At 26.8% G+C, this 15,446-nt stretch overlaps 1 protein-coding gene across 1 annotated transcript in view; it reads right to left on the bottom strand.

Moving 5' to 3' along the window:
* Window positions 1–14,130: 14,130 nt before the first annotated feature.
* The window catches only part of LOC129963421 (focal adhesion kinase 1-like), a 33,215-nt gene continuing 31,899 nt past the window's right edge, over window positions 14,131–15,446 (bottom strand). The window contains exon 28 of the mRNA XM_056077778.1: window positions 14,131–15,351. Coding sequence (XP_055933753.1) covers window positions 14,965–15,351 — 387 coding nt within the window. The 3' untranslated portion in view covers window positions 14,131–14,964. The remainder of the gene's footprint in view (window positions 15,352–15,446) is intronic.

Here is a 15,446-nt window from a genome sequence, read left to right as displayed (position 1 = left end):
TAACCCCGAAAATGTTGATCTTTTACAGACCGAAATATCATATACATGAGCATGCGCATTGACAGCCAGGCATAACTAACCGAAAATTGATGTTGATTTTATAAGTTTACGTTACACTGATGATTTTCAAAAATTATTGAAAAAAAACACTGTGTTACAGTGTGATGACTTATTGATTAAAATTAGATCAATGTCCCCTATTTTAGAAAAATGCATTAGTCTTATTTTGTCATTTTGATATAGCAGTTCCGATTTCAATTTCGCAGGACATAAATGACAGGTGGCTATATTCATTAATCCAGGTTGGGCATCTTGAACATGATTGGCTGTTCTGGTCATGTAATTCACTGACGTATACTCATTGCAACGGAAAGATTGTTTTGAACCTATTTCCGATTAATTTTAAATATGTTGTTTGAATTGAAAATATTTTTAATGCACTTTCAATTATTTATTAGCATGACGGAAATGTGAATGTATGTTTAAATTTAAATCAAAAACGATCTGGTAGCATCGTTATTTTCGATTAATCTGAAATATGAATTGTAGTTTCTTTTTTGAAATAATATTTTGAATGTACTTTCGATTATTTGTAAGCATAACAGAAATGTGAATGTCTATGATTAATTTAAAATGTGTTATTATTATGTGTTCATATTTATATTTTATTAATGCATAAAATCCATTAACAAAAGCCTTAACAATGTAATATTTTCAGTTATTTATAAATGAAATTATAGTGGACATTTAAAAACTAGTATCTTTCAATCCTTCACAAATATAATTGTTTTGTGAATTGATGTTCAATATGGGCGCAATAGTTGCAAGATGTAAACAATTCAAATATTTTGAAGCTTGTACAGTTCATCACATATTTCTGTTTATGAAACTATCCATGTCAGTTTAGCAGATGTAGGATTAGATGTTAGTAATAACTAATACTTATCTTTATTAATAAAATAAACTTCTTAAAAAATCTTCCATGCCGTTTTTTTTTTCAGATCATTAAGCATGTAAGATACATTTAGAAAGTCCTACTTAATTTACATGAAATATTTTGCACATTTTTTATGAAGTTTGCATATGTTGATAATAAATCTAATACACAATTATTTCTATAATTAAAAAAAAACATATCATTGGACATTGATGTAAAAGATGGAGAAAAAATTATCTTTAGTTGTGTTAATAAATATCACATCTAACTGGGATTTAAATGTATGTTGTGCATTCAACTAGGTAAAAATCTTCTTGCTTTTGATTTCTTAAGATCTTTCTTTCAAATTGTATTTGCTAATGAAAATTATTCACGGGTTGTTGTTATTACTAAAGTCTAATACCTTTTATTACAGGATTTTTTCCTTATAATATTTTTAAAGAAAATGCTTTTCTTCATTTGATTTTGAATTTTACTGGCACAAGAGCATTTTAAGAAAACGTGGTTTTTAATAGAATGCGTGATTACACATTAAAAGGGAAATTACGTCATAGGGAAACAAACATAGGGACAAGACGTCAGTAAATCACATGACCAGAACAGCCAATCATGTTCAAGATAGAGTCGAAGGATATAGCTGCCTGTCATTAATGTAACGTTATTTGATTAGCTATCCTTTCTAAAGACATTTTCTGCTTTGTATTTAAACAATAACTGTAGATATATGCAAAAAATAAATAAAGACAATAATTAGATGCTAGTTAATCTTTTTGTAAAAATTACTAAAGAACATATGTTACAGTATGTACAGTGAAAAATCTTAGGAGTATGCTTCATTATTTAATAAATATATTGTAAACTACCCAATAAATAATAAATCTAAAACAGCTAATTACACAAAAGCCAAAAATATTATTAAATATTTGAAATTATATTTAAAATCACCTATTTATCAAATTATTTAATATTTTAATTGAAAGCAGTTATTAAAAATTTTAATCAGTATTAATTTTTTTAATAAACGTTTTCATTATATTTTGTAATTCTCATTAATTAATAATGGAAGTTTGTATTTTAATATAAATTTGTGACATAAATCTGTATCTATAAAATAGTGTTAGTATGTGTGTCTGCTGTGTGCAATCTACCGCATTTAGCATGAAAGTTGACGCATAGATAAAAGTATTGATGATTCAATGCATTTTGAAATTCTAATTTTAAAATTCAATATAATAAAATAAGGGAAGAAATTTTTAAATATTTGTCACTTTTCTAGAAAAATTGAAAAAAATCTTTTCATTGGGCATTCAAATTCCATTATCTTTTTCTAAATTTTCGAGTTTATTATGAATTTTTACTCTAATTTAAAAGAAAAACAATCTAAATACCTTTATTGATTGATGTTTTTTAGTTCTGAATGAGTTCAACTATTCATTTTTCAGATCATTTCTTTTGGGAGGAATTTTTCTTCTCTGATATGGCGAGATAGCGAATGAAATGAAGAATAATAAACAATGAAAATTATTTTTATATTGTTCCTAAACTCAATATTACTTTTTTATTTCATTTTTACTGCTTTATCTCATCTTTTTGTGTTTTGTATACGCTGACATTCATTAATCACGAGCAGTATCTTTGATTGATTTAAATATGATGAAAATTGGATTGATTTAAATATGAAATAAATGTCAAAAGACTTCAGTGACTGTAGGAAGAACCGGAGCTACCGCTTATCAGAAATAGCTTCTTGAATAAAAGTAGAATGACGCATAAGACGGCTGATCGAAAATAAGTTTTGGACAAATGATGTTTGATTTGTGGATTGCATATTTGGAATAGAACAAGATAATGTTCTCAATGCTATTTTCAAAATTGCAGAATTGACAATGAGGATTAATTTGTTGACCAAATCCATTTAACAGAACAGGAGTAATAATCATCTAGGTTTAAAGACATGCAATTATGATATCTTGTCTTCTATTAATCCAAGAAGTAAGAGAAAACAGCCAATAGATTCTTCATATTTACTATTTTGAAAAATTTGACTCGTTTTTTTGATTACGAGAAATCATATTTTTTGAAGCAGTACACTCCAGAAATGGATTATGCTACTTCGTGACTATTTTTGTGAGAATGTTCTCCTTTTCATTCGAATGTCATTCCACATTCATTCGAATAAATCCACACCAAACATATTTTTTGATAAATTTTTTTTCCAAAGTAGAATTTTTCCAGCTAATCCATTAATGACTTTTTGCGAATTGATTGTTAAGATCTTCAAAGCTTAAAGGATCTGTCAACAAGAGCAAAGTTTTTCCTGTGACTGAAAATTCACCAACGGTTTCTCAAATTATCAAGGTTACTGCCCTAAAAATAGAGCTGATGGAGCGAATTCTATAAACAAAGATTGCTGATTATAAATATCCGCAATAGACGTGAAATATTGTTATTTGAATGCATTCGTAGGGATAATATAATAAACGTGAAATTCTTTGCATACAATTTCTTCAAACATGTTCTTGATCACAAAAACAAGATGAGCTAAGCGAATGATCATAAAAATAGGACAATAGCGTACAAAAAAAAATCATGATTATTTTTTTTTATAATTTAATTTTAATAGCTTCGTTTACAGCAAACTTTCTAATTTCATTGTTTCTCTCTCTTTCAGTCCCGTCGAATTGTACTTTGAAATGAAAAAAATGCATAACAATTTTCAGAAAAAGATGGGGAAATTTGATTTTGAAATTAACATTCTGCCTTAATTATAAATCTGAACTAATTTCTCGATGATCGTCACAATCGCAAACATTTCAATTTTTTTTTTCAAAAACCATAAATCATAAACATTTTTTTTTTCTATCTATTTCAAATTTACTCCTCAACTCTTTTTTGAAAACATCCCTTTATGATACCAGTTGAAATCGAAAACAATACATTTAGATCAGAATTTTTTTTTCCCCCCAGGAATTCTGCTTTATAAAGAAGTACTAAATTTTTTAAAAAAATAATGCAGATATTAATTGGAAATTTTTGCCAATTATTTCTATACTATATAATAAGTGGAATACCGAAAAATTACTTTAAATTGAAAAAAAAATGAAAAATAAGTTTTCCAGATTTACATTTTTTTAATTACTCTTAATCGTTAACAAAACGTTTAACAGTTCACTTCATAAGTCTTATTATTAAAATCTATTAATTTAAACTTTTCTTCTCATATTAATGTTTTTTATCTGAAGTGTCCCACTTTCAACATTTGTACGGAAACATATCTTAGTAGTATACCAAATAAGTTTACCAGCCGCGAAGAAAATCATACAAAATCAATATTAATTTTTACTTTCTCTTTTAAGAAATATGTGAAAAAGAGAAAATATTGTAATGGTTTAAAAAGTTCGTATTCGATATTTTCCCGGTTCTCGGCTTTTCAAACCCCCTTGAATATGAAAAATACTCTTTGGAATTAAGTCTATCACTCTGTCTGCCTGTGAAAACAATAATTCAAAGATTCGTTGAGTTAGGCGGAGAAAAATTTGTAGATTTCTATCAAATTTTGAATAAAGTCCATTCAGTCAAAGTAGGTCTGAACAGCGAGGTCGAGTACAGCGAACACGATAACTACAAGACGTAAAGAACAAGACTGATAAATTTGATACGTAAGTTTAACATATAAAATATAGAACCGCAATAAATTTGGAACCAAATCAGTCAAAGGATTGAATGTCTATGACATCGAGGATGGAACGTTCGAGGAGTACCAAGACCCTGAGCTCGCAAGCTTCTATACCCCTTTATTCTTTCAGAAAACTGTCCAGCAGAGTATTTTAACTTAACCTTAAATTAATTTTGTCAATACATTTGGGGAATCAGAATCTTGTCATTAATTTACTATGAAATTTAGAACTGGGGAAGGGGGAGAGAATCAGAAAGGGAGCAATACAAGTTACAGTTAATGGCAATTCGTTAATACTAGGAGAAAACAATTTGTTTTCCCACAACTTCCCACAACTGATAAAATCTTAGAAAACATCTTTCATCATCTTATGATAACATCTATCGAAAGACAAAGATTAATCAACAAAAATACGACTTCTTCCTCATTTGCCACTTTGTCGGTTGTTCTGCCAAAAGTAATACAAATTATAAGCTGAATGAAAGACATTTGAGTAAGATGTCTATAAATCTGAGGAATTCCATCTCATTCAGTTCATATTCGGCCGTCCAGAAATTTTCGACAGAATGAGATAGCTTATTCACCTAGTAGGATATATTTCCAAAAGTAATGGAAATTATAAGCTTGATGAACGATCTTTTAAAATCTGAAAATATGAAGATTTAGCTTCCTCGACATTTATCACATTGCATTGCAATATATTAACTTCTTGACATAAGAATTTACTTAATTTCCTAATTAGATGGCACATCTAATTTGGGACAATTGTTATTATTTTCATTCCTAAGATAATATAAAGGTATTTGGGGCAATGATATATTTTTTCCTAAATTAGATTTTAGTGCAAGTGAATCTCAAGAGTCTCATAAAAAATATCGACAATCTTTTGACGGAAAGTAAAAAAAAAAGTTGAAATAATTTTTTTACTGATATCTTTGCAAATTTTTAACAATGAAAGAAAAGGTCAGTATTTGAATAAAAAAAAGGAGCTAAATAATATTTAATTCCATTTAATTAAATGCAAAAACTAATTATTATGAATTATTTTTAAGCCAAATTAGAGAAATTGTGCCCCCGCCCCTCTTTCGGCAATCTTCTGCCACCGCCTTTGTATTTGTGGTGTTCTGACAAATATATTTATACTTACCCTATGAAATTAGTCTACAGATAATCGTAATGGTGACTCAGGGCAATTGAAACATTAATTTAAAAGTTAGACTTTTTTTCTTTATTTAAAGTATTATATTGTTTTGAATGATTTTCCGGGCACATTTCTTCATAGTATCATTTCTAATAAATGTAGGAGGAAAAACTCTGTGGATCATCGAAGAAAACAAACAATTGCCTTGTAAGAAATTTGCATTGTACTCCGAAATAATTTTCTGATCTTTTCGCTCTGCACTTTTCTTTAACCAGTGGCGGATTTTGATAATATAAAGCCACAGACGCTGAAATATTTCGATGCCCCTCCTCGGTGAATTCTACTGATGAAAAGAAAGTAGCATGGATAAACTTGTTTGAGTTTCCAACTTTATCTTCAAGCTTATTTTGTGATATCTTTATATATATATATATATAAAAGTATTAGAATCAAGTTAATAGGAAAAACAAAAATCAAATAAAAATTAAACCAAAAAATTATTAAAAAAATATTAAAAAAAGAATCCGGCCTGAAGACTTTTTCAAGGGTAACCCTCAGGCAGGGATTCAAATAAAGGGATTTTTTCTGTGAGGACATACAGACTTTGTCTAATAATGATTCCTCGTGACCCGAAAATCCCCTGAAATTATGCTCAAGAGATATACCATTTTAACAGAAAGGAAATACAAAATAACAAATTAGAAAAAAAGAACCACAACAAAGTAAAAATACAATAAAAACAATAACAATAAAAACAAAAACGAAAAAGCCAGAATATACCATCCAACAGTCAAGGAAACTTTAAACAATCGATTGTGATTTCCTGTTTTTAAAAAAGTTAACGGTAAAATATGTAAACAGAGGTAGGCACCCAGCGCCATCTATTGAGTGATCCAATATGCAAGTAAAGTTCTATTTTTATTTAAGCCAAAGGATTAATCTGGCTTTTTCGTTTTTAATTTTAATTTTAATGCTGTTTTTGTTTTTATTGTATTTTTACTTTGTTGTGGTTCTTTTTTTCTAATTTGTTATTTTGTATTTCCTTTCTGTTAAAATGGTATATCTCTTGAGCATAATTTCAGGGGATTTTCGGGTCACAAGGAATCATTATTAGACAAAGTCTGTATGTCCTCACAGAAAAAATCCCTTTATTTGAATCCCTGCCTGAGGGTTACCCTTGAAAAAGTCTTCAGGCCGGATTCTTTTTTTAATAATTTTTTTGGTTTAATTTTTATTTGATTTTTGTTTTTCCTATTAACTTGATTCTAATACTTTTGTATCAATTCATCTGTGTTTTAGAAGTAGCTGCATTTGCGCTCTCTAAATACTATGAAGTTCCTTTTTGGTTTTAGTTTAAATAGGTAATAAATTTTAGTTGCGATTGCGAAACTGTTTTGTTTCGTTTTCATTTTAGTTTCGTTTTCAAACTTTTTCTTACTTTAGATTGGTTACACTATATATATATATATATATATATATATATATATATATATATATATATATATATAAGCACAAAAGCAGAAGAAAGGAATGCAACAAATGATCACTAGTCTTATATAACAAGGGATTTCCGGCCACGCGCCAATTGAATACATGTGATGACCTTGAGAAGGGCAGCGGATGTATCACTTTCACTCGATACGTGGAATGAGATCAGAAAATAAGAGAATATTTTACTATGTGCTAAATTAAGATAAAGTTTTGGAAATTAATTTGGTTAAATTAAGAGTTTAAAATATATATATATATATATATATATATATATATATAAATATATATATATATATAAACAACTGTCATGGAGTTCCTTAATGATTTTTATTCTTTTTTAATTGTAAGGAAATAGTTCAATTTTCTATCAAGATCATTGACCTGGTGAGCGCGTTGTAGCATACAAATTTGAAGGCAGGAAATAGGAAAGAAAGGCAGTGAGAAAGTATTCTAAGCTTATAAAGTTTTAGAAAAGAGTTTGCAATCGCAGTGGCTTAATTCGGCGAGAAAAATAAGAGTTTGTACAACTGTGAAATTACAAATATAGTGAAATCAGAGCATATCAATTACGAAATTATTACATTATATATCTTCGCTCAATTTCTTCATCTTCGATACATATATATATAATCGAACAGATAAAAATAAGATATAATTCTTTACTGCCCTTCATTTTTATTTTTTAAGTTACACTTTAAAAGAAATAAAGTAAAAGAATAAAGTGACAGTGATTTCCTTCGATCTTTGCGTCCTTCTAAATCGGATGGACATACCAGTGTCCATCCAACCAGTGGACATCCGAGTGTCCAGAAGCATTCGAATTTCATATGAAATATGAGCAAAAATTTAAAAAAGAATATTCTTAATAAATATATCATTTTTGCTTTTCTTTCTTTAATTTTTTTAAAATGGAAACTTATTGAATTTAATCAACGAGAGTGGTCTTCTCGAGATTTTCTAGTATACTAGCTACTAAAGATGTCCTAACTCTCCTCAAAAAGTCGTGGACTTGGACAAGGCCATGAACGTTACAAATGCTCAAATTTTTATTTTCAGACGCCCGCACATAAGAGTTTTACGCTTTATAACATAGTAAAAAAACTGAAATGCCCCCTCCCCCTTTTTTTTTTCAACGGACTGAAAAATTGAAATAGAATTACAGTTTTATCAAAACCAAACACCAGATTATATTCATCGGAGTCGTGACCATCGCGTTTAATGCATTCAGAAGTACAGACCAACAGATACTCCATTCTTAGAAATATTTAAATCTAAATCCAATAAGTATTTACACTTTAGATGCTTATTTTGTGTACAAAATTTAATTCATACAGCTATTCACGTTTCGTAGTTTTCGTGTTCACTTGTTCTCGGACAGACAGATAGATTTTTAAGTCTGGTTTCGTTAAAATTTGATAGAAATCTACAGATTCAATGAAGAACATACACCAAATTTCATCTATACAACTCAAGGCGTTTTTGAGATATCGTATTATTCATATGAGCAGACTCAATTCCCAAACTGTCCTTTACGAATTCAGGGAGTCTGAGATGATGCGATTAGTCTAAATGATGGGTTGACGATGAAAATATTTTCTCTTGATGTACTTCGTTACAAGAGAACATAAAAATGGGCTGGAGTTCATAAATTGCTAAATGTTTGAATTGTAATAAATTTTATTATAAACAGAGGAACTACTAAAGGAAAATTTTATATTCTTTCTGTACGAGCTAAAATAAAGATTATCATCTTCCTATAACCTGAAGACGGAATAGCGTGTTCGTGTTAAATGCATTTTCTGATAAAGAAAATAAAGGTAAATAAATATTTCTGAAAGAAAATTATAGCAAATATTAATGCCAAATAAATAAAATTAAATTTTAGAAAGATGTAAAAAAGCGCCTATTGAATTAGATTAAATTTATATTTTTAATAGGTAATAAAAGAAATGAAAAAAAAATGAGAGTAAAATTTTGCTAACATAGAAAGGTATATTGAAAAGCAGCAAAATATCACTTTTTTTTTGCTTTTGTGTATAATTTTTTGGTAATATTATTTTAAATGAATAAGCAAGACAGTTGACTCACCCCATTCAGCAAAGAATTATATTTTAAAACAGAAAACGATTTCTCTCAATTTTTATAGCAAATTAGCTTTTCCTAGATTTAAATGGCTTTCCTACAAATAGCTTTTCCCTAGATTTAAATTTTGATAAAAAATAAACAAAAAACAATTAAAGAATTTGTTACTTAAATATTAAATTACCATTTGTAATTTATTGCATTTAGATTGTTTTTACTAATTAAATAATGTGGGATATTATTCCCACTAATTTAAGTGATTTGATGCTAAATAAACAAACAAAATGGAAGCACCCGGTTTGAGCAATGGCGACACTTTTGAGAAAAAAAAAGAAAGAAAAAAAAAAAAAAAAACAGAATCTTTTTAATTCTGATACTAGCAGAAAAGAGAAATAAGACTGTAGCAGCAGAATTCCATAATTAATGTAAATGATTACAACTCAAAATTAATCTTGTTCAGTTAAACAAAAGACTAATCAATATTCTTTTTATGCTAATAGTTTAAAAGATAATAGCCGCATTCGGTGGCAGCGGTTCACGCATAATACAAATAATAATAATTTGGCTATATCAGCCTTTGTAGCTAAAAATCCCTAAATCCCCCTCAAACAAACAAATTGGCTATATGAATTGTATTTTACAAAAACAAACAAACAAAAAACGTTACGTTTTTGCCTTTTATAATAGGTCTCTAATTATTGTTTAACCATCGGTGACAAACAACAGTAATAAATATATAAAAGACACAAAATGTGATTAAATTATTTTAATGTACAGATATAAATACGTAAATTTGTATATATATATAAGAAGTTGCTTCATTTACAACATAGCCTTAAACATAAGACTAGATATATCTTTCTACTGCACATTACATGTCGGGATACCTGGAATAGTTTGGTGTATAAACATCATAAAAAAGTGCATCACTAAAAACTTGTCAGAAATAGAGAAATAAAATTATATACGACAAAAAACAAAACAAAAAACAATGAGCAAAAACATAAAGCATATTTTCACAATTAAATTTTTATTATGAAATTTGCTGAAATGAATAATTAAAATAACTGCAATTTAGGAATTATAATAATTATTTATGTCAAATGAAATAAAGCTAATTTATACAAAGTAGTCCAATAATTAAAAATAATATATATTCCTTTCAAATACAAATAATTCTAAGTAAAATTTTGAAAGAAAATAAAGCAAAAACTCATGCAATGAAAAAATAAAAACTATAGAAATGCAAAAAATTTGTGTATTTTTTATGAATAGAGATGGATTAGAAAGGGAGAGGAAATTTGTATATAAAGGCATGACATTACATAAAACGTATTAAACACAATATTTTTTCATGCGGATTTATTTTTAACTTGTAACAATAACTTTATAATTTAGATAATCAGGCTTATTTTTAGGTAGAAAATATAATTCAATTAAGTGCATCAAATTATAAATTAAAAGGAGAAAATAAACATGGAAAGAATTAGTAAACATTAAAGATCTATTGCAAAATAACACACTATGCATTACTTTTGTAACTAGGTTTATTTAATTCAACCATACTTAAAGTAGTTATAAGTCCAAACAATTTCATTTAAAATCTCTCTTTCATTGGATGTTAGCTATTTTTTTGCTACACCTGTTAAACTCATTATTTCATAAATAATAAAATTAAAGTTTCCAGAGTTACGATAAAATGCTAAAAGAATTTTCAATAGCTCATATTCAGTTTTTATATAAATATACAAAAGTGCCACACATCAATATAATATATACGTATTTATAATAAATATAAAATATGTATTTATACATATATATATGTATATAATTGACTGAAAACAGGACAAAAAATAAAAAGAGATTCAACCTCTAATCTGAAACATCGAAGCATGATAATATTTTAAGCTTTATTCATCTATTTTTATCTTTAAAATCCATTCTTAATTATAAAGTAGCAACAACTTACATATAAAAAATGTATTTAATATTGTTGCAATGCACATAAGTATAGATACAATTACTAAAATAACGAAGAGCATTTTTTTGTTGTAAAATATAATAAAAAAGTACAATTAAGAATGTATAAAGATTAGAGAAAACATTTGTAAGGAAACAAAACTGGCATCACTGAGAAGTTATTATTATTATTCTAATTTTAAAATGGCATACAGATGGTTTGTATACAATAGTAAGCTTTGAAATTATAAAGGGAAAATGTTATATTTTAATAAATTTCTAGTTAAAATCAAAACAACAGCTTGAAAAATTCTTTCTTAAAGAGCACTTATTATGTTTAATTATGTTACGTTACAGTTTAATAATCTGTCTCGCAGAATGTTTTGAAAACTTTCTTCTTTTTTACAATGCATGTCACAATTTACAAATAGCTTGCCAGTTTATATAGTTAAAAAAAACAAAAAAAACTTTTGACTATATATAAGAAATTTTGTGCAAATGCAGCTAAAACTTAAAAAAAAAAAAAAAAAAAAACCTTAGTACATAAATGCCTTATTGTTTTTGTGCAATCTAGCAATCTATATGAAAGAATAAAATGCCTGAATAATAAATGACAAATAATGAATAAAATCATTTAAAATACTTAAATCAATTATAAACAGTGATACTTTTTAAGAATTTGATTAAATATTTTTTATGTTTATTACAAATATTTTTATTTGACTAGATAGGTACATATATGGATATTTGGAAAAAAGAATAAAACAGTTTTGTGCGATACACAGGCATTTGAATTGAATATGACATTCTCAGTCAACTTACAGATCTTAAACATAACTCAAATTTGAGCTGCCAAATACAAATACATCACCTTAATAAAACTGCATGACTAAAAAAAATTATTTAAAAAATCACAGGGAAATAAAGCATAAAAATCTACAAGGAATAGAAGAAATATAATTATATACAAAATACAATTATAAAGATTTAAATATATATATAATGTAAAAATTAAAAACTATTATATAATTTAAAATACAATCTGATAAAATAAGCATATTCAACACTGTATGAATCATGGATAAACTTCACAGACTTAGCACTACTAGAAATATTTATAATAACTCACATTTAAATCAGCAGAACATGAAGGGGGGGGGGACATAACAAAGCAGAAAACAAAATTGTAGAATGAATCTTTGGTGAAAGAATTGCATTGGTTTGGTACCTTACACATAGATTTAAAACTTGATTACGTTAATTATGTACACACATAAATAGACAACATATTAACTGTACAATTAAATAGTTTATGTGTATTGCATACTTTTCAAGGAATAAAACCTGTACAATATACGTCAAACCATTGTAGCATCCATATTTTTAAGAATTAAAGAAAATAAAATCTGTAATTGAAATTCCGATTTTTGGTTTCATTGCACAACAACAACAAAAAAGTGGTTTCATTAACAAAAATAAATATTTCTAAGTTAAGCAGAAATTTCCTTAAAAATTTCTGCACACATTATTTGCTTAGTTAACAATAAGTTTTTTTAATGCATTTTAAACTGATTAATTTTAAACTTATAGTCTGCAACAACAGAATCAACAAATGCAGAATTACAGATTTTATAGATAAAAAAAATGGTAATCATAGACAATTAACACTAAGACCTGCTCTGGAAATTACAGCAGCATATTAAATGCCATTCACTTTCTGTTATTTGCAGAAGATTCTCGGGTAGTAACAATTAGATATGAATAATTAAGTGAGCAACATAATTTAATCTGATATTCACTAAAAAATAATTTATGGTATTTAATGAAGGAATATTTTAAAGTTTAAGAGAAAATTGAAATAATACTTTTGATCACAAGCTTATGGAAAATTATAACTGATAAATAGCTTATATTTTTTTTTATTCATAAGATAAATATTTGAAAATGATATATGTTCTTTTTAAAAGTTCGATGCATACAAAGAAATAAACATTTCTAGCAGTGTATATTATATATATATATATATATATATATAATGTCACTAGTATATAAAATAAATAATATAAGTAAAAATGAAAACTGAAATTTAAAAAAGAAAAAAGAATTATATATTTAGAAAAGAACACATTTTTAACACAATAAAATTATGTTAATAATATAACAGTTCTTTTAGCATGATTTTTTGAATTACAGAATTTTTATTCTAAATAATTTCAAGATATTTACAAATAGAATGAATCAATTTTGATCTTCAGTGACATATTTGTAAACATATATAAATATATTTATTTTCAATTTCAAACCATTAATGTGCTCATAATATTTCACAAAATTCATAATTCAGTATTCTATTTTAAGATACAGACATAAGCACATTTAAACAATTAATGCCCACCATCATCTTTTGATAGTTTAATATTTCACTTCTGTAGTTAAACAATGTATTCTCCGTTTTTTTTTTTTTTTTCCATATGTCAATATGTATTTCCTGAACAGGTTTCAACTGAAATATACCATCTATGAGTTACATTTTAAAGTCAATGTGGTGTTGTTTTTAATTTTTTCCCTTACATATGTTGTTAATTTTTAGTTTTTGATATTTTACTATAAATAAAAAAAATTCTTAATGCATGTCATTAAACAATGTTTTAAAATGATTTTCAATTAAAAAAAAATCAGTATTGAAATTTCATTTTACAGTTGTGTTAATCTCAATGTCTTTAATACAATTTAAAAGAATGTTAAAGTAATTTATGGTTTAAATTAATTGGATATTTATGAGTTAATTTCTTTAAATATTGGAAGGAAAGAAAAACAGCTAATTACCATAATCAAGATGAGGCTTCAGGAAATTAAGAGTTTTTAAAGTGTTTTCTTTCAGATCTAAACAAATTATGCAATTATTATTCCATGAATAAAATTTTAAAAAATATTGAAAATATATTAGGCTTGCTTTGTAACCAGAAAATAATATAATTTAATATATCTATAAAATAAAAAAAATATTAAATATCGAATAATCTTTTAAGTTGAAAATATTGCACGTTATCTATACTTCATTTGCCATATTGTGAGAAAATAAAATATGACTTTTCAAAACATTTGAAACCAATGCAAGTATTTTAGTTTCTACAGACTTGCTGATACAGAAGTTTCAAAACATATGCAATTAGTACAAATGACAGAAATGAGGCAAAAAAAGTACACAAAATACAGGAACTATTAAATAAATCAATTCATTTTTGGTATATGAAAGTTAATTAAAACTAAATACAATCTGAAATGAAGACAAATATAAATGAAATAGCTGCATTTTCAAGAATATTAAAACAGCAAAACTGGTCCAAAATATGAATATACACAATACATGATTTCTATGGAGAATAAATGCAATATTTGAAGAAATTATAAACAAATATGAGAATGGACATAAATAGTTTTTACTACCCAGCCATCTAATATGATTCTGAAAAAATTTGTACAATTTGTTGAAAGACAAAACAAGACTTTTTTTTTTCAGAGTGGGAAATTGTTTAAGAACAAGAATAAAAATCTATCAGAAAGAATAGAATTGACTAACAGAGGGATATGAGAAAACATACAATATGACTTATATAAATTTTGTTCTTTAAGCATTGACTCTTAAACAATCTAGGTTGCAATGAAAATAGCAGAGCACTATGTAACAAAAGTTCCAGGTCCACCAGTCTGTTTAGACATTTCAGCATGGTCAGTATTCACAAGTTCACTCTGAACATTATAATAGGATGATTCAACAGCTTGATTTATATGACTCTCCTGTGCAATGACAGATTCTGTTTTATGAGATTCTGCAACAGGTTGTGGAAGTGGATCCTCTGGACCAAGTCCAGAAAACATGCGGGCTCTCACATTGGCTACTGTATCTAAAAGATTTTTTGCATTTACAGCAATAATGTGGGCAGCGGCTAACATATGCTTGCGATACTCACCATCTAGTGTAGTTTGGGCAAATCGTTGGGCTTGTTTCATAGCCTGCACCAGATTTACCATATCTTTGCTAAGAACACCATGAGCCATTTCAATCTAAAATGTAGGAGAATGCTTTAGACAAATAGTCCATCACATTGATATTGAAATTCGATACCTTAAATATATCTATTACAAGAAATATGTTCAAT

The sequence above is a fragment of the Argiope bruennichi genome, chromosome 3 (genome assembly GCF_947563725.1).
Source record: "Argiope bruennichi chromosome 3, qqArgBrue1.1, whole genome shotgun sequence".
Classification (NCBI taxonomy): domain Eukaryota; kingdom Metazoa; phylum Arthropoda; class Arachnida; order Araneae; family Araneidae; genus Argiope; species Argiope bruennichi.
The sequence above is the reverse complement of the archived record's forward strand: the minus strand, read 5'-3'. Positions and strand labels throughout refer to the sequence as shown.